The sequence below is a fragment of the Ursus arctos genome, unplaced genomic scaffold (genome assembly GCF_023065955.2).
Source record: "Ursus arctos isolate Adak ecotype North America unplaced genomic scaffold, UrsArc2.0 scaffold_20, whole genome shotgun sequence".
Classification (NCBI taxonomy): Eukaryota; Metazoa; Chordata; class Mammalia; order Carnivora; family Ursidae; genus Ursus; species Ursus arctos.
The window spans coordinates 49516951-49537036 of NW_026622875.1; the positions used below are offsets into that span (position 1 = coordinate 49516951).

The 20086-nt window shown below is 42.9% G+C and overlaps 1 protein-coding gene across 1 annotated transcript; it reads right to left on the minus strand.

Annotated features, from left to right (window-relative positions):
- Positions 1 to 12276: 12276 nt before the first annotated feature.
- CCR8 (C-C motif chemokine receptor 8) lies at positions 12277 to 19815 on the minus strand. The gene is made up of 2 exons (XM_026496583.3): positions 19748 to 19815; positions 12277 to 15114 (listed from the first exon to the last, which is right to left on the minus strand). Exon 2 carries the CDS (start codon positions 15082 to 15084, stop codon positions 14020 to 14022), a length of 1065 nt encoding a protein of 354 aa, XP_026352368.1. The 5' UTR covers positions 15085 to 15114; positions 19748 to 19815; the 3' UTR covers positions 12277 to 14019.
- Positions 19816 to 20086: the final 271 nt, after the last annotated feature.

A 20086-nucleotide genomic window follows, 5' to 3' on the forward strand; every position in this document is an offset into this window, starting at 1 on the left:
TGATCCCAGGACCCCAGGATCATGACCTGAGCCAAAGGCAGATGCTTAACTAACTTAGCCACCCAGGTACCCCTCTTTTTCCTTTTTTTAAAATATGGCTACTGGAATATTAAAAATTACACATGTGGCTCACACTACATATCTGTTAGACCACACTGGTCTAGATGTTTAAGATTATAGTTTATCTCTCATCTGGACTCGGGGAATAACCTTTATGGTCTCCCAGCTTCCCGTTATTCCTCTCTGGCGGAGTTGTGGAAAAGTATTGCTGCTGGGATCCTGACACTCCTGTTGAAAAAGGCAGGTATGCACCTTCAATGTCCCTGGTTATCTGCAGAATAAAGTCCAAACTTGTCATGGTGACAGGCTTCACTGCTTTCCAATATCCAGTCTCCATCTGGGAAATCTAGGTCAGGGAAGAAACTGATAATTTAGGGAGTAAGATGCTGTTTTTTAAGACTTTATTCCTGTGCTATTGAGGCACAAAGAACAGCCAATAAGTGGCTCTTTGTCCCCAGAAGGGATTAAGCAAAGCATAAACATTAAAAAATACATATACAGATCTGTCTGGTGATTGTTGAATACTTTGCTATCCCTTGGTCTAAGGGGGAGGCTCATTTTCTTTGTACAGCGTTGGTGACTAAGCTGAAACTTCTTTTTAAAGGAACAGCTACATTTCCCCCCAGACAGCAAGGATTACTACTTTTGAGAAACAATGGACTGGTGTATTTCAGAGGCTGCTCTTAGCCACTCTGGGGTTGGGGCAGAGGTGGGACTTGCAATGAAAGCCGGCTGCCTACGGCTGCCCCACCACCAGCAGGTACATTGGCTTGGCTCTGGGCTCAGAAGAAGTGGGCTGGCTTGCAAGGGTGGTAGATGTCTGCCAGGTTTTCCTCGACTATATCTGTTCCTGCCACACTCCCAGCCCTGGAACCCAGAGTACCCCCATCGTCTTCAATCCTTCCCCCGTGTTCTTGGAGATGTGGAAATGTATGCGATCATGCGATAGAAGCATTACCCATTAGCAGATGAGGGAGGGTTTTGGAGCAATACTAATTAATGGCAAAACTTGGAGTGGTGATTAAAAAAAAAAAAGATATATATATATATATATATATAATCTATATCTATCTATCTATCTATCTATCTATCTATCTATCTATCTATCTATCATCTATATAGAAAACATTGCGTGTGATTTTAGTTCAAAACAAGGTCATTAACATCAGGCACGGCTTCCCTGACTTGTCTGCAGTCAGTGGAAGGTGATTTTTGCTTCTGTAACCTGACTCCCCTCACTTACACATTCAGTCCCCCAAACCCAATCTGGCCCTTTTTTTTCTGAGTCGTGTGTTAAGGTTTCACAGATGCTTTCCCATCCCAGTGACTGTAGTCACTTTCAATCCAGGAAGAAAGACACATATGTCAGTTTGGATACATGACCCCTTCTTACAGCTTTATTCACAACAAACTTTGACATCCAGAGGAGTTTCCACCATCCGAGAAGGAAAAAGCTGGAGTAAGCATGGGAAACTGGAGATGGATAGGAGACAGAATCTGCTCCCAAGGCAGCTTTGGTTCCCTGCCCTCCAGGGCAGGAGGAGATGAGCCTTACAGCGCCTCACACCTGTCACTTCGTTTGGCAGAAGGTGGCCGGAATGCTGAAGAGCACATAGATGAGTGCCCCCCCCCCCCCCATGCTTCCAGGAAATCAGCTCAGGGAGGCTTTTCCCGTCTGTCTGCCTGGAGCCAGAGCTGCTTCTGGAAATATCTTGATTCCCTCTACTGTTGTCAAACCAATGAGTCCACTCTTGCCCTTTGGAAGCCAGGACGGGTCAAGAGGGGAGACATGATGCACACAGTATGGCCACAGTCCCTTCCCTCCATCTTCAGGAGCCTCTTTAAGACTAGTGGCCTCCCAGAGAGTTGAATGGATGTGTTACGATGGGCTCCATCGTGTAACAGGAACATCCTCTCCATTTGAACATCCCCCTTGACCCCAAACACAGTCGGAAAGAGCAGTCTTAAGAGTCTCCAAGGGTACACACTGCCCTTAGCAGTGGCGGAAGTCACCCTCTGTGCCTGGTCTCAAGGAACGGCACAACCAGCAGGAAAAAAATATTCTAATGGCTTTACCAGAAGCTTCGGCAAAAAGGATGGTCCTGTTGCTGTTTCTGGCTTTGCAAGAGAGAGACACCTTTCTTCCTTCTGTGCCAGTGACCTTTTCCTTTAGCCTCACCACTGAGCCGGGGATGACCGGAGGGACTATGAGGGAGAGCAGTGAGGTAGAGCTATTCATGGGCTTCTCCGAGAAAGTGGTGGAAGACTCTACGGTGTGTGGGGCGGGGCGGGGGGGGGGGTGCATCGGGAGAATGCCCCTGCAGAGTGGGGGTACTGGGATTCTACTCCAACGGCCAAGATATCAGGGTCAATGAAAGAGAGCAGCTGTGAAACAAACCTGGGCCATGTGGCATTTTGTGTTTAATCATCCCAAAGAAGCCACAAACCTCTCTATCAGCATTGTGACAAACCATTTCCCTACCTTCTGCAACGATCAAGCTCCTCCAGTTTTCCTGCCATCTTCCCAGTGAGGAAACGTATACTACATTTTGGCTAAAAGTGTACAAACCTAAGTACATGTTTTCACCCAACCCCTGGACAGCTTGAAATGCCCACAGGGGTGAGCAGGACGGACTTGTACAAGTTCGTCTACTACCAAGTAGCTCCACCCACACAAGGCAAGCGGTCTTCGTCCTCGGCAGAAGGGCCCTATTAGTCCACAAGTGCTCCTTGTGAGATGCTGAGCTCTACGGGTCAACTTGATTAGGTGATAATCCCCAGTTATTCATTTTTTTGGAAGATTTTATTTATTTATTTGAGAGAGAGAGAAAGCACAGAACGAGAGACAGAGAGAAAGAAAGTCGAACGCAAGCAGGGGGAGGGGAAGAAAGAGATAGAGAGAAGCAGGCTCCCCGCTGAGCAGGGGGATCATGACCTGATCCAAAGGCAGCCGCTTAAGGACTGAGCCACCCAGATGCCCCATTCCGCAATTATTCAATCAGCACTAATCTAGGAGTTGCTGGGAAGGTATTTTGTAGATCTGAGTAACATCTACAATCGGTACACTGTAAGCAAAAGAGATAATCTTCAATAATCTGAGTGGGCCTAACCTAATCAGCTGGAAGGCCTTAAGAACAAAATTGAGGCTTCCCTGAGGAAGAAGAAATTCTGCCTCACGACTGCAGCTTTAGTTCCTCCCAAAAGTTTCCAGCCTGATGATCTGCCCTGTGGATTTGGGGCTTGCCAATCCTCACCGTTGCATAAGCCAATTCCTTGAAATAAATCTATCCATCTAAGATCTATCTATTAATATATTAATATTATATATACTAGCTATATTGATTAATATACTAAAACAATATTGTATATGTATGTATATACACATACATATATATTTCTCTGGAGACTCTAACCAATGCACCTTGTTTCCCCTCCTTGGAGGACAGGGGCTGTGTCCTCCTCATCCCTGTGTGCCCTTGAGAGCCCACGGAGGCAGAGCGCTAGCATGCAAAGAAAGGGGCCCTTGGGAGCAAGCAGAGAAGTGATTTTGTCACTTTCTAGCTGTGTATTCACCTCAGCTTCCCCATTTCTCAAATTGGAGATAAAAGTACCCACTTCCCAGGATTAGAGTAAAGATCAAATGAAATAATGTGCATGTAAGTGTTAAGTAAGAGACGAATTAAATGTAAGGAATTATCATTTCAGTAGGAGCCCAGAATTTTTGTAGACTGACTTAGATATTTACGGGAACATTCGTTGGTGTTTCCCTCAATCAGAGGTGGCCAAAAACAGCTCATCAGCATCCTATGTAGATTATGTTTACGTTTGAACATATAACCCATCTTCAAGCTTGTTACCTAGTCCTTGGATAAAAAAGGAACATCTAAGGTTGGTGCACAAGAAAAGCAAAAGTAGGAAGTCCTCTTTGCCATCAGAATTGCTGCATGAGCCCTTATTTTCCATTATAACACATGGGATAACCCCACAGCAGTCACTCACTCCTAGCTTGGACACAGGCAGGGAAACAGATCTCTCTCTCTCTCTCTCTCTTTTTTTATAAGAGAGAGAGTGAAGGAGAGAGTGGGGGTGGGGAGGGGCAAAGGGAGAGAATCTTAAGCAGGCTCTCCACCCAGCGTGAGCCTGAGGCAGGACTCCATCTCACAACCCCGAGATCATGACCTGAGCTGAAATCAAGAGTCTGCCGCTTAACCGACTGAGGCACCCAGGCAGGAAGGTGATGCTCACAGTCTCTGTAAAGACCGCGTTGGCACTGTTGTATGCCGTTATGAAAAATGTGGTGTCTAGCAGGGTGCCCAGCACACCACGTGGAGAATCCTGCAGGGCCAGGTGAGGGGAGAAATAGTCACCCAGGATTTCATGTGGCACAGCCAGTTGCTGGTGAGGCAAAATGCTGAAGGTCTCCCTGTCATCCAGGATCAGATTCTTACCTCCCTCAGAGTGGAGCAGAAAAGCGAGAGAAAATACATTGGCCAGGGAAAGACAAGCAACATTGTCTGAAGCAAGCTGCACCTGCTTAGAAGGGGATGAGCTATTCAAATTGGCGGAAGAAGTCCTTCCCCCCACCACCAGCCTCAACCTCGAATTCTGCTGAATCTTGCATTCCCTCCTGGGCAGGTGTCTGGTGGAAACAGAATGGCTCAGCGATAGAGACCTGACTCTGAATCCCACATTTCTAGCAACGTGACCTCAGTCACATAACCATTCAGGACATCTGTGTCTTCATCTGTAAGACAGGAAAAAGGAATCTCTCCTTCTAAGAATTTTTATGAACAGTTTATATAACCAAAGCTCCCTATACAGGGTCGGGCATGTACTGGAACTGAGAAGGCATGACTTTCTCCCTTATCGTGTTTAACACCCACTGTGTGCTCCAGTGTCATTTGGGAGGTTGAGGATCAGTGAAGAAGTCCCTAAACAGGGAGGGGGCCCCACCTGGGGTGCGTCACTGAGGGGCCGGTAGAGCCGCCCTTCTCCAGGGAGCCAGTAGAATGAAGTTTATGCTCCTGTGTGTGGCAGTAACCGAGAACCTGCTCACGGCAGCCACAGACTCACCAGCTAGCCTAGGGCTCCCTGCTCTTTGGCCAAGCAAAAGCCAGTTTGAACTGTCAGCTTAGCTGTTCCTCCAGCCTCACGCAGGTGGCCCCTCCAGGAAGGGCCCAGGCTAGAATGAGCAGACACATGTCTTCTCTGAGTCACTGTGGAAGATGACATATTCAAAGCCAAGTCTCTCCATCTCTGTGATCCGGAGAAGGAGGTGGGCTTCTTCTATCATTTGGACTAGAGAAAAGAATCGGGTCGGGGAGGGGACCACAGGCTGGGGACTGACCCTTTAGGCGGTGCAGGTCTCCAAGACAGAAAAGCCCTGCCCCTTAGGAAGGTCCTCGGGAAACCCCACTGCCCTGGCTTCCCACCTGCACCTCCTGGAGTAGCCCCACACTCCTCTGAGAGAGAAGAGCGGCTTCCGGGGAGAAGAGGTTAGCAGTGGAGTGGACGGCTCATGGATTCAGGATGCCACAGTTTCTATGAACTGAATAATCTGAAATGCACTGATTTTTGGCAGGCAAAAATCCTGTCTGTAAAATAAGCAAATACGTCCCCTCTTCTAATTACCAAGGTCTGAAATTTAGATAAGATTTTCCTGTACAGTATCATCTCCAAGGGACACGGGGAGGATGTAGATGACTTAATCAGAGTTCAAGGGTGAAGCCTTCAGTACATACAATCCAAACAATCGTCGAACATCTGCATTGTTGCTGAGAATCTCAAAGCAGAAATTCTCATGACAGGTTAGGCATATAAAGTCAGAAGTCTTCCAACTGCCTCCTCCTGTCCCTTCAAAGCCACTTCTGAGCCCTTCCTTTCCATGGGTGCTCCTTCCCCAATTCAGGAGCACAGCTCAAACTGACCGCTAGAAGGAACAAGAGCCCTGTCCCCAGGGGGCTGTGGCGCCTGGCCTCTGGGACAGTAGGATACCCGATTAACGGTGTTATTCTCATTTTACAGACTTGAAAACTGATGCTCAGAGCAGTTAAGGGACAAGTAACAGGAAATGCAGTATACTAATGGGAAGAAATTATGGAGACTGAATTCAAATGCTGCTCTACCATCTACTTGCTGGCAAAAGAGCCTCCAGCAGGAGGGCAATGAGGATTGGCGATCATTACTAGGCTTCCCCCCACCCCAAGGGCCTGTCTGTCCTATAAATGAGAATCTATATTTCTTTCCATCTGTGTGGGTGAGAAAAAGCATATACAGGAAACTGTGAGTAAGCCAAGAAACAAGCCAGAAAAAAAGTAGAAACTGCACAAGACCAGGTACAGGATAATAACAGGATAATAACAGGACTGATTGGCACCAGTGAATACGAATAATAACCAGGTAGAAGGTACAAGAAGGTGTTGCCATGTGATGGATTATCCAGAATTCCTGGGAGGAGGGCTGGCCACCTACATCTGTCCTCTCCTCTGTCTGCCAGAAAAGGGAGTCTCTGGTTGAGCCTCCAGTTGTAATGTGAGGCATATGCATAAGGAGGCATGATAAGCCTGATGGCCAACCAAGGTGAACCATCTCAGGAGTAAAGCCTAGACGACATGGGGAAGCGAGACAGGGAAGTGGCAGGGGAAAGACTGTGTCTTTGAATTGTGTACCACCAGGGTCACTGAGGCTTAAGCAGACTACAAATCCCTATGTGTAAGTGGCAATCTTTCCAACATGCAAATCTGACCATTTCATTCTCCTACATATAATTCTTCTGGATAAGGCCTGAGTTCTTTAACATGGCAGGTCAGGCCCCTGGCTTTCTCTCTGACCTGCTCCCTGGCCTCCCTTCCCTACCATTAAACATTTCTGCTTCTGCAGTTCTGGGAACTAGACATGTTCCTTCTCACCTCCAGATATTGGTACTTGCTCTGCCTGGGGAAAACAAGCCCATGTATTAAATATGTGCATGAATTAATGAATCAAACCAGAATAGTATCAGGCATAGTCTGACAACTCTTTTGGACTTTTCAGGTTTCCAGCAGCCACTTCCAATCCAGTAGAAGGATTATTCCCCATCCTAGTGCTGCCTGGAGCCCCACCACAGTGGAGCTTTATAAAGAACTCATGGAGAAGACCGTGGATGGGTCATGGATGTGACTTTCAGGTTGCTGGCTCTCTGTGCAGTTTCTTAAAGAGGCAGACCTTGCTAGGATTGCTAAAGTTGTCCCTGGTAAGTTTGAAACCCTCTGTCAGGAGCACTTAACCTGGGCTGGAGGGGGTTTCTGAATAATGCAAAACTGCTGGAAAACTTTGCTTATGTGTGGGCTTTCTCCTCAAAGATGTTCTGTGCCCCAGAACATCTCCCACCTCTCTGGTGTGGCTTTCATCAGCCTGAGAGCCAGGTACAAGCCCTGCATATCTACCTCACCCTAGTTCTTATCCTGTCTTGTTTCAGGGGCCCATTTCTTTATTCATTCAACAACTATTCATTAAGCACATATCACACTGGCATCAGGGTAAGAAATTACTCCAAGAAAAGAGGATCTACCAAGCACTGAAATCACAGTATAATGCAAGTTCTACAAAGACACCGATTATCAGGAAATCGCTACATGGTTACATTTCAACTAGAATTTCAGTGTCTGGATATTCAGAATGAGGAGTTTGTCTTCTGTTATTAGTGACCTAACATAATAATGGAGCTCACAGGATATTCTGAATAAGTTAAATTCGTATCTAAATCCGGAGAAAGAAGCAACCTTCTCATGTTTTTCAGGAGTTACACTTTTTGGAGGAATGGTGTGTGAATATTCTAAGCACATATTTAAACATTTCAAGATAAATCTGTTTGGATGCTTTCCTAAAATGAGTAGGTTGCCCGCCAGGCATTTATTTGCAATATGGTCAATATAACGTGTGTCAATTTTGCACAATGTATCATCTGTTATTGAAATTATGTTAACTTGGAAAAGAAAAGAAAAAATGGTTCTGAAATCAGAAATCAACCTTTTGTATACTATATAATGGGATCCAACAGAATATTCTATCTAAAGGTGATTTTTAGATTTTATACATATTATGTATCTTTGTGGTAAAGAAACTCTTTCTATGCAAAAAGGGGAAAAAAAGCCCCAACTAAATTCTGTTTATAGGAGAGAAACTAAGTATAAGAAAATAGTTCCGTTTGAAGTAGAAGAGTCTGGAGAAACACAATACATACACACTAATCCGAAGACAGCTGGTGTAGCTATATTAATGCTGAGCGTTGCAAACTTTCAGACGAGGAGTATTGTTGGAGGAAAAGAAACATTTAATAATGATAAAAGAGTTGGGGCACCTGTTGGCTCAGTCGAAGACCATGTGACTCTTGATCTTGAGATCATGAGTTTGAGCTCCATGTTGGGTATAGAGATTACAAATAAATAAATAAATAAATAAATAAATAAATAAATAAACTTAAAAAATGATAGGGGCACCTGTGTGGCTCAGTCGGTTACGTGTCTGATTTTGGCTCAGGTCATGATCTCGGGGTCCTGGGATCGAGACCCATGTCGGGCTGCCTACTGATCAGGGAGCCTGCTTCTCTGTCTGCCACTCCCCCTGTGCACGTTATTTCTCTCTCTCTCTCAAATAAACAAGATCTTAAAAAAAAAATAATAAAAGAGTCAACCCAATAGGTATACAAATCTTATATTTGCATGCACCTGATAACATAGTTTCAAGATATATACAGCAAAATTTAATGGGATTAAAATGAAAAACAGACAAACTCAGAATCACAGTTGGGACTTTAATATATTTTTTGTAGTGACTCATAGAATAAGCAAACAGCAAAAACAGCAAAAATAAAGAGCAATCTGATTAACCAGCTTCAGCCAACAATCACTCAATACACCCATTCTTTTCAAGTGTACAAGGAACATTTACCATAATAAACCATATTCAGGGTCATAAAACAATTCTTGGTAAATTTCAAAAAACCAAATGCACACATATATATTCTCTGAGAGTGGAGGAGTCGAACTAGAAACTAAAGTGTAAAGAAATCCAGATATTTGGAAATTTTTAAAAAAATATTTTATTTATTTATTTGAGAGAGAAAGAGAGAGTGAGCAAGAGAGAAAGAGAAGGAACAGGGGGAGGGGCAGAGGGAGAGGGAGAAGCAGATTCCCCACTGAGCATGGAGCCCCATGTGGGGCTGGATCCTGGGACTCTGGGATCATGACTTGAGCCCAAGGCAGATGCTTAACCGATTGAGCCACCCAGGCACCCGCCACCCCCCAAATGTTTGGAAATTTTTTTTCAAAGATTTTATTCATTTATTTGTCAGAGAAAGAGAGAGCACAAGCAGGGAGAGTGGCAGGCAGAGGGAGAAACAGGCTTCCTGCTGAGTGGGCAGCCCGACATGGGGCTCAGTCCCAGGACCCTGAGATCATGACCTGCGCTGAAGGCAGATGCTTAACCAATTGAACCACACAGGCGCCCCTGTTTGGAAAATATAAATTCATTTCTGAACAACTCATGATACAAAGAAGAATTCACAATGGAAAATAAAAAATAATTTAAATTGGAAATCAATGAAAATCAATTGTATGAAAATGTGTGGGATGCAGTGTAAGATGTAAAGACATCTTTCAAAAATGAACAAAGGTTGAGAATCGGTAATCTAAGATTCCATTTCAAGAAGCTAAAAGAAAATAGAAATTAAACCTAAGGAAAGCAGGTAAGACAAAGATAAGAGTGGGGGCACCTGGGTGGCTCAGTCAGTTAAGCATCCAAACTCTTCCTTTTGGCTCAGGTCATGATCTCAGGGTCTTGAGGTCTAGCCATGGGGGTGGTGAGGGTGGGGGAGGACTGGGGGTGGGGTGGGGAGTGCCTCGGGCTCTACCCTCAGTGGGGAGTCTATTTGATTTCTCTCTCTTCCTCTCCCTCAGCACTTCCCCACTCACTCTAGCGCTCTCTCTCTCAAATAAATAAATAAATCTTAAAGAGATAAAGATAACAGCGGAAATCAGTGTAAAGACAAAAACAGAAAATCAACAAATGTAAAGCTGTTTTTTTTAAAGATTAATAAAATTAATAAACTTCCTAAGAGTGATCAAGAGCAAAAAAGAGAGAAAATACAAATCACCAATGATTTGGTGTGAATTAGGAATGAAAAAGGACATTACTTCATATTCTCATACAAATACTATAAGAAGATATTAGAAACAACTTTATGTTAATTTGACAACTTAAAATGGGAAAATTCCTTTAAAATCACAACTTTCCAAAACTGAGACAAGCAAAGACAGAAAATCTGAATTATCTTCATCTGCCAAAGAAAGTGAATGCATAATTGGAAGTCTTGCTACAGAAAAATCCCAGATGGCTTCACTAATGGATTTTACCAAACCTTTAAGGGTAAAGTAACACCCAATATTTTGCACAAACTCTTTCGGAGAGTAGTGGCAAAAGAAATACTTTCCAACACATTTTTTGGAGATCACATCTGACCAGGACATTTTATTAAAGTATAATTAACATACAGTGTTATGTTACTTTCAGGTATACATGACAGTGATTCAACAATTCTGTACACTACTCAGTGCTCATCTCAGTGCTTGTACACAGTAAGTGTAGTCACCACCGTCTGTCACCAAACAACATCACTGACTGTATTTCTCATGCTGAGCTTTTCATCTCCAGGACTGATTTTAACACTGCAAGTTTGTACCTCTTAATCCTCTATTTCACCCATCCCCGCCACCCCCCACCTCCTGTCTGGCAACCACCAGTTCATTCTCCGTATTTAAGAATCTGTTTTTTTTTTTCTTTTTTCTTTGTTCATTTGTTCTGTTTCTTAAGTTCCACATACAAGTGAAATCTCATGGTATCTGTTTTTCTATCTCTGACTTATTTCACTTAGTATAATACATCTAGGTTCATTCATGTTGTTGCTGATCTGACCAGGATATTTTATTTTATTTTACTTTAATTTATTTATTTATTTATTTATTATTTAAATTCAATTAATCAACATTTTAACAAAGATTTTATTTATTTGTCAGAGAGAGAGCACAAGCAGGAGGAATGGCAGGCAGAGGGAGAAGCAGACTCCCTGCGGAGCAAAGAGCCTGATGTAGGATTTGGTCCCAGGACCCTGGGATCATGACCTGAGGTGAAGGCAGTTGCTTAACTGACTGAGCCACCCAGGTGTCCCCAGTTAATTAACATTTAATGTGTTATTAGTTTCAAAAGTAGAGGTCAGTGATTCATCAGTTTTATGTAATACCCAATGCTCATTATATCACGGGCCCTCCTTAATGTCCAGCACCCAGTTATCCCATCCCCTCACCCTCCTCTCCTCCAGCAACCCTCAGTTTGTTTCCTATGATTAAGTGTCTCTTATGGTTTGTCTCCCTCTCTGAAATCATCTTGTTTTATTTTTTCCTCTCTTCCCCTATGATCCTCTGCTTTGTTTCTTAAATTCCACATATGAGTGAGATCATTTGATAATTATATTTCTTTGATTGACTTATTTTGCCTAGCATAATACCCTCTAATTTCATCCAGGTCATTGCAAATGGCAAGATTTTGGTGTGTGTGTGTGTGTGGTTTTTTTTTTTAATTGCTGAGTGGTATATATATATATATATATATATCTCACATCTCCTTTATTCATATCGATGGACATCTGAGCTCTTTCCACAGTTTGGCTATTGTGGACATTGCTGCTATAAACATTGGGGTGCAGGTGCCCCTTCGGATCAGGGTATATATATATATATATATACATATATATATATATGTATATATATATATATATATCACATCTCCTTTATTCATATCGATGGACATCTGAGCTCTTTCCACAGTTTGGCTATTGTGGACATTGCTGCTATAAACATTGGGGTGCAGGTGCCCCTGTGTCTTTGTGGTAAATACCGAGTAGTGCAATTGCTGGGTAGCTCTATTTTCAACCTTTTGAGGAATCTCCACTGTTTTCCAGAGTGGCTGCACCAGCTTGCATTCCCACCAATAGTGTAAGAGGGTGCCCCTTTCTCCATATCCTTTACAACATCTGTCATTTCCTGACTTATTAATTTTAGCCATTCTGACTGGTGTGAGGTGGTATCTCATTGTGGTTTTGATTTGTATTTTTCTGATACCAAGTGTTATTGAGCATTTTTTATGTGTCTGTTCATGTCTTCTGCCCATTTCTTGATTGGATGATTTCTTCTTTGGGTGTTGAGTTTGATAAGTTCTTTATAGATTTTGGATACTAGCACTTCATCTGATATGTCATTCGCAAATATCTTCTCCAATTCTGTTAGTTGTCTTTCGGTTTTGTCAACTGTGTCCTTTGCTGTGCAAAAGCTTTTTATCTTGATGAAGTCCCAATAGTTCATTTTTGCCTTTGTTTCCCTTGCCTTTGGAGTTGTGTCTAACAAGAAGTTGCCGTGGCCAAGGTGACAGAGGTTGCTGCCTGTGTTCTCCTCTAGGATTTTGGTGGATTCCTGTCTTACATTTAGGTCTTTCATCCATTTTGAGGCTATTTTTGTATATGGTATAAGGAAATGGTCCAGTTTCATTCTTCTGCATGTGGCTGTCCAGTTTTCCCAACACCATTTATTGAAGAGACTGTCTTTTTTCCATTGGATACTCTTTTCTGCTTTGTCAAAGATTAGTTGACCATAGAGTTGAGAGGCCATTTCTGCGTTCTCTATTCTGTTCATTGATCTGTGTGTCTGTTTTTGTGCCTGTACCATGCTGTCTTGATGATTACAGCTTTGTAATATAGCTTGAAGTCCAGAATTGTGATGCGACCAGCTTTGGTTTTCATTTTCAATATTCCTTTGGCTATTTGGGGTCTTTTCTGGTTCCATATACATTTTAGGATTATTTATTCCAGCTCTGTGAAAAAAGTTGATGGTATTTTGATAGGGATTGCATTGAATGTAGATTGCTCTAGGTTGCCTAGACATTTTAATAATATTTGTTCTTCCAATCCATGAGCATGGAATGTTTTTCCATCTCTTTGTGTCTTCCTCAGTTTCTTTCATAAGTGTTCTGTAGTTTTTAGAGTACAGAACCTTTACCTCTTTGATTAGGTTTATTCCTAGGTATCTTATGGTTTTTGGTGCAATTGTAAATGGGATCAACTCCTTAATTTCTCTTTCTTCTGTCTTATTGTTAGTATATAGAAATGCAACCGATTTCTGTTCATCAGTTTTATATCCTGGCATGTTGCTGAATTCCTGTGTGAGTTCTGGCAATTTTGGGGTGGAGTCTTTGGGTTTTCCACATACAGTATCATGCCATCTGGAAAGAGTGAGAGCTTGACTTCTTCTTTGCCGATTCTAATGCCTTTTATTTCTTTTTGTTGTCTGATTGCTGAGGCTAGGACTTCTAGTACTATGTTGAACAGCAGTGGTGACAGTGGACATCCTTGCCATGTTTGACCAGGACATTTTAAAAGGAAAATTACAGGGCAATATTTCTCATGAACACAGATGTGAAAATTCCAAAATCCAATTATTTATTAAAATGATCGTGAACAAGAGGTCTTTTATCCCAGGGAAAATACAGGTTGATTTAAAATAAGAAAATCAAACAATGCAGTTCACCAAATTAACAGAGTAATAGAGGAAAGCTATATGATCACCTTAATAGACGTGAAAAAACGTTTGATAAAATTTAAATTGATATATGATAAAGACACTACAAAAACTAAGAAAAAAATCCCAAAGCTAACTTTATGCTTAATAATGAGATATATGGATTATTTCCAAATAATAGAAACAAAATCTGTGAAAGCTGAGAAGATTAATTTGCAATAGTAAGAGTTCATTAACTATCATGAAATATGCCTTGTGTCTGTAACCACATTTCTAAAAGTATCCCTTCATGTAGCCTCAGACTCCAGTGTAAATCATTTTTGTCTCCTAAAAGAAGAGCTGCTTCCAGGCACCCCCATCACAAAATGTAGTCTGTGCTGGAGGAACGGGAGGCGTGCTGACAGGAGGAGTGGGATCTTTCCCAGCCCTCCCCAGGTATTTGTCTTCCTACGAAGAAGAGGATATGATTGGAAATCTTCTGGAATATTTCTGAGAGGTGTTTCTTGAACTTCTCGCCCATGAAAGCGTAGATCACAGGGTTCACACAACAGTGAGTGAAGGAAATGGTTTCTGTGACATGGGTGGCATAAATCAGCCGCTGGCTCAGGACACATCCATCCAAGATATTCATGTTGAGCAGAGACGTGAGGAAGAGGACCACATTGAATGGGACCCAGAAGAGTAAAGATGCAATCACCACAATGAGCACCAACTTGATGGCCTTGGTCTTGTGATTTTGGCAGCTCTTCAGCTGGTGCAGGATGCTAACATAGCAGAACATAAGGATGGTGAACGGAATCAACAGACCTAAGATATTCATTTCGAAATGGATGAAGATCTTCCACTTCAGAGACTGTTGATTGTAAGACGCATAACACTGTAGAATGCCATCTTCAGAGGCCACTTGGTACAATACTAGTAATGGACTGGTGGCTATGATGGTAATCAGCCACACGGCCAGACTCAGGGCTGTGCCCATCCTGGCCGTCCTCACCTTCATGGCATAGACAGCGTGGACGATTGCCAGGTACCTGTCCACGCTCATGAGTGTGATAAAGAACATGCTGCTGAAGAAGCCAATGTAATAAAAACCAGAGACCACCTTGCACATTACAGCCCCAAACACCCACTGGTTCAGCTGATAGTGGGTCTGGAAGGGGAAGGAGAAGACAAAAAGCAAGTCAGACAGGGCCAGGTTCAAGAGGTATATGTCAGTGATGCTCCTCAGCTTCTTGCAGGCAACAAGGACAAGGATGACCAGGCTGTTTCCCAGAAGACCGAAGACAAACAAGACACAATAAAAGATAGCAAGAAGCAACTTGCTATCTCTTTGGATAAGTTCCCCATCACAGGGGCTTGAGAGGACATCAGGATAGTAGTAGTCGGTTACCGTCGTCACATTGGGCTCCAGTGTATAATCCATCAAGGCAGGAGGACCAGGTCAGAGAGGCACCTAAGAGAGATTCATTCATTAAAAATATTTTTATTTAAAAATATAGACTGAATTCTAACTGCTTCCCCCCCACCCCATTCACATGTTGAAGCCCTAAAGTCCTGTTATAGACTGAACATTTGTGTCCTCCCAAAATTCATATGTTAAAGCTGTACCCCACCTTGTGATGGTATTAAGCAGTGCATTCCTTTGGAAGTAATTGAGTTAAACGAGGTCATGAGGGTAGAGCCTTCTTGAATGGTATGAGTGTCCTTACAAGAATCACTAGAGAGGGTGCCTGGGTGTCTCAGTCAGTTAAGCGCCTGCCTTTGGCTCAGGTCATGATCCCGGGGTCCTGGGATCCAGTCCCACATCAGACTCCCTGCTCAGTGGAGAGTCTGCTTCTCCCTCTGCCCTTCTCTCCCCTGCTCATGCTCTCTCATTCTCTTTCTCTCTCTCTCTTGCAAAAAATAAATAAATAAAATCTTAAAAAAAAAAAAAGAATAACAAGAGAGCTTGCTTCTTCTCTCTGCTCTCAGCCATGTGAGGTTATAAGGAGAAGTTGGCTATCTGCAACCTAAAAGAGGGTTCTCATCAGAGCCTCCTGGCACCCTGATTTTGGACTTCCCAGCCTCTACCTACGTCACTGTAACTGGAGATGAGCCAGTAAGGAGGTAATTATAGTTAAATATATCATAAGGGTGCAGCCCCAATCCATATGCCTGGTGTCTTTATAAGAAGAAGAGGCACCCAAGCATGCAAGCTCTCTCTCTCTTTCTGTCTCTGCATGCACAGGGAAAAGACCAAGCGAGGACAGAGCAGGAAGATGGATGGTTGCAAGCCAGGAAGAGAGGTCTCACCAGAATCCGGCCCTGTTGGCACTCTGATCTTGGACCTCTAGCCTCCACGACTGTGATAAAATTAATTTCTGTTGTTTAAGCCACCCAGTCTGGGGATTTCGTTATGGCAGCCTGATACTGAGAAGCGGGTGCTGTGGTAACAAACATCTAAGTGGCTTTGGAAGTGCTGAATGGGTGGAGGCAAAAGGATCCTGAGGCACATGCTGGAAAAAGCCGAGGTTGCTTTGAGGAGACTGTTGGTGGCAATGCAGATGGTAAAGGTGATTATGCTGAGGGCTCGGGAAGAAGAGAGGAGGCTAGAGAAAGAGCTTCCGTGGTCTGAGAGAATACAGGCGTCATCGTGAACAGAACGCGGGAGGAAATATGAATGTTAAAGGTGAGGTCTCAGGCAGAAATGAGGAACATGTTATTGGAAGCAGAGGAATTGGATTCTTGCTCTAAGTGGCAGAGAACTTGGCTGAATTGTGTTCTAGTGTTTTGTGGAAGGCTGGATAATTGGCTGGGGTATTTCTAAGCCAAGTGTTAAGGGGCAGCCTGGCTTCTCTGTGCCGATTATTGTAAAATGCTAGAGGAGAGAGGTAAGTTGAAGGAGTCGTTACACAAAGAGGAATCACAGCTCAAAGATTTGGAAGCCTGTCCATTACCACAAAGATGGGGAAGTGTTTCTGGAGAGTTCTCCTAAGGTGCGGCTGGACGACCACTCCATAGAGAGGTCACCCATGGAGTTAATTAGTCATTTCAGTGGAAGCTAGGGGTAGAGACACTGACGATTTGGTCCAAAGGTGCAGAGACAGGACAAAATAAACCAACACGGTTGGACTTCTAGGATTCTACAGCATGGAACAATAGAGCTATATGCCTGCAAGTGTACATTTTATCCTTCAAGAAAACGGAGGAATGACCCTGAAGATACAGAAATCATCAGGGCTAGCACCGTCCGCACAGGGGCAAGGGGCACGGTTGTTTCCTCCAGTTGGGGCAGAAAGCCCCCCACCCCCTCGGTGCCCTGGGAGCGGGGCTCCAGTTTGGGGCCCTGAGGTGACGCTGCCACCTAGTGGGGCCGGAGGGCAGAGCACCCAGACAAAGAGGATTATTCTTGAGCCTTACAACTTTATTGAATTTGCCTTGCTAGCTTTGGGGCTTGCCTGGGACCCACCACCCCTCCGTTCTTTCTGATTTGTTCCCTGCGGAATGGGAATGTCTGTCCTATGCCTGTCCCATCGCTGTATTTTAGAAGCACATAACTTGTGCGATTTCGCAGGCTCACAGCTGGAGAGGAATTCAGCCTCAGGATGAATCATACCTCAGTTCTCACTCATACCTGATTTAGATGATACCCAGGTAAAACTTTGCATCTAGAATTGATGCTGGAATGGGTTAAGACTTTGGGAGCTGTTGAAATGGAGTGCATGTACTTTGACCTTGAGGATATGAATTCTGGGAAACCAGAGTCAGGATGTTAAAGACTGAATTATGTGCCCATATATTGAAGCCCTAATTCCTACTGTGATGATATCTGGAGATAGGGCTTCAGGAGGTAACTGAGGTTAAATGATGTTGTAAGCGTGAGGTCCTGCTCTGATTGGACTGGTGTCCTTATAAGAAGAGGAAGAGGTACCAAAGACCTCTCGCTCTCAGTACATGCCCAGAGAAAATGTCATAGGGGGACAAATTGAGAAGTTGACTGTCTACAAGCCAGGAAGAGGCACTTATCAGGAACTCAATATGTCAGCACCTTGATCTTAGACTTCCAGCCTCCAGAACCGTGAGAAAATACATTTCTGCCATTTGAGCCACCTCGCCTATGGTATATTGTTATGGCAGCCGAAACAGACCAATGAGTCCAGGGGTGAGGAGAGGAGCATATGGGAACTGTCTGTATTTTCCATCCAAATTTCCGGTAAACCTAAAGATTCTCTAAACAATAAGGTCTATTAACATGTTTTTAAAAAATTGAATACTGCCCCAGCTGACCAGTACAGGGGGGATTGGGTGGGATAAGAAAAACCAAAATTTATGAAGACAATTTAAATACCTATAGTTCCACCACCCAGAATGAGCAATTGCTAGCATATTGTCAGATTTGCTTTTGGTTCTTTTTTCTTTCTTCTCCTCTCTTCCTGCCTTTCTAATGCCATGCAGATGAAGCCAAAGTTCTATTTAACTACGCCACCGATCCCCATGCCCGGAAGCAGCTATGGCAACCAGTCCGGTATGGTTCATTCCAAACAGTTTCCCCCTGTACTTTTACATACTTAAATGTACCCATAAATAATATATAATATTGTTTTGTGCTCGCTTTTGACTTACACAAATGGTTGTCATGTCTCTCATTTTGTATCTTACTTTTCTTCTCCCTGCACTGTTGTTTTAGAAATAACAGCCACACTCTTCTAAGAGTTCAGTTCATTCTTTTCACTGCTTATATAAGCACCATAAATAACTACTTTAAAAATGTAATAGAAAAAAACAATCCCAATCATTCTAGCAACAAAAATTACTAAGATTTCTAAGAACAAATGTGATAAAAACTGCAATTCAGTTATGTAAAATACTATAAAACTTTGTTGAAGGTCATCAAAGGAGACACGATTAAAAAGGACACATATGCTATATTTTTGTGAAGTAAGACTCAATAATTACAACATGATAATTCTCAGATCGATATTCACATTCAAGACACTTTCAATTTGGACACTATTTTTCCAATGTGTTTGACTGCTGAATATTCAGACACCCCTGTCCACTAGGCCATCTTTCTTTCTATAATTTGAAATGCCTGGCAAGTTAGCCATTTTTAAAGATATTAATTTCATTTAAGTAGGTGCCTAAAGTGGATTTAAAAACATAGTTTCTGAAGTATGGAGGTGGGTCTTTTTTTTTTTTTTTGTGGCTAGTATCTCTCAAAATAATAGTCTCTCCTCCTACATCTTCCTTCCTACTTGTCTAACAGTTGTTTAAAAAAAATAATTTTCGGTTTGCCTTCCTTCTGGTCTGCTCTCCTAATATCGTAGAATAAGGGAGGTCTTCAACTCAGTCCTTCCCCAGATCCTTCCTGCTGACCCCCAATCCATACTTCTCCCATGTTCTCTCATCAGGAAAATCTATGCGAAGTATTAAGAATGTGCATCATTTATTACAGGAGACAAGGTGTTTTAGGAGCATTCCTTTATTCATTTCTCTTGAATACCTGTGAGGCAGGCACTCATCCTTCCTTTCTGCTTCTGGAGTTACGGTTATATCTGAATCTCAGAGACCATCAGTCCATTGACTAAAGTTACAGAGAGGGAGGCCATAGAGCCAGGACTCAAAACTACATTCACTCTGAACCCTTTCTCCTCTTCCATATTTAGCTATTTTGTGGGTAGAATAAAAACACCCCAGTCTTTTAGAAGTTAGGCCACCTGACTTTCAAGTTCTAGACTATTTTGTAGCTGAGTAACGGTTTGTCTGATAGAAGCATTGTAACCAGCACAAGGACAGACTCCTCTCAGATGCCTGGGGATTAGAGGTATTTTCTTATGAACCTTCCCACTCTTATAGGAACTTTGACTCCCTCCTGATGTCCTACAGAGAAAATGGCATGGCTTGCTTCCCTCAGTCAGAGCCATGGGCCACCACTAAGACATCTGCAGGTTTGTGGGCTCAGGACATGCAAAGATTAAAAAAAAAAAATTCACCTCTTCTGCCAGACTTCTAAAATATTTGCCTTCCCTTTGCTTTTTTCCCAAGGACATGAAAGTGTCCCTGACTACTTCTATCCTTCTTCCCCAAGGATGCTCATTAATACATACCTTAATTAGAGCCTTTGTTCTGGAGATTTCAGTGTTGCTAATTTCTTCTTTTCAGAACCTGCCCTCCATGTGTGCAGCTCAGTGAGCAAGAGCTCCTCTCAAGGGAGGTATCTTATCTCTTTGCGGTGAGTGGCAGAATAGGGGTGGATCTACCATCCCACGGTTATTTAAAAAGCTAAAAAAATTATGATCTCACCCAAGAACACATACAGATGGCAAATGAGCATATGAAAATATGCTCAACACATTATGTCATTAGAGAATTGTAAATTAAAACAACAGAGAGATACTACTACTTAATTATTAAGATGGCGAAAGTCCAAAACCCTGACAACACCA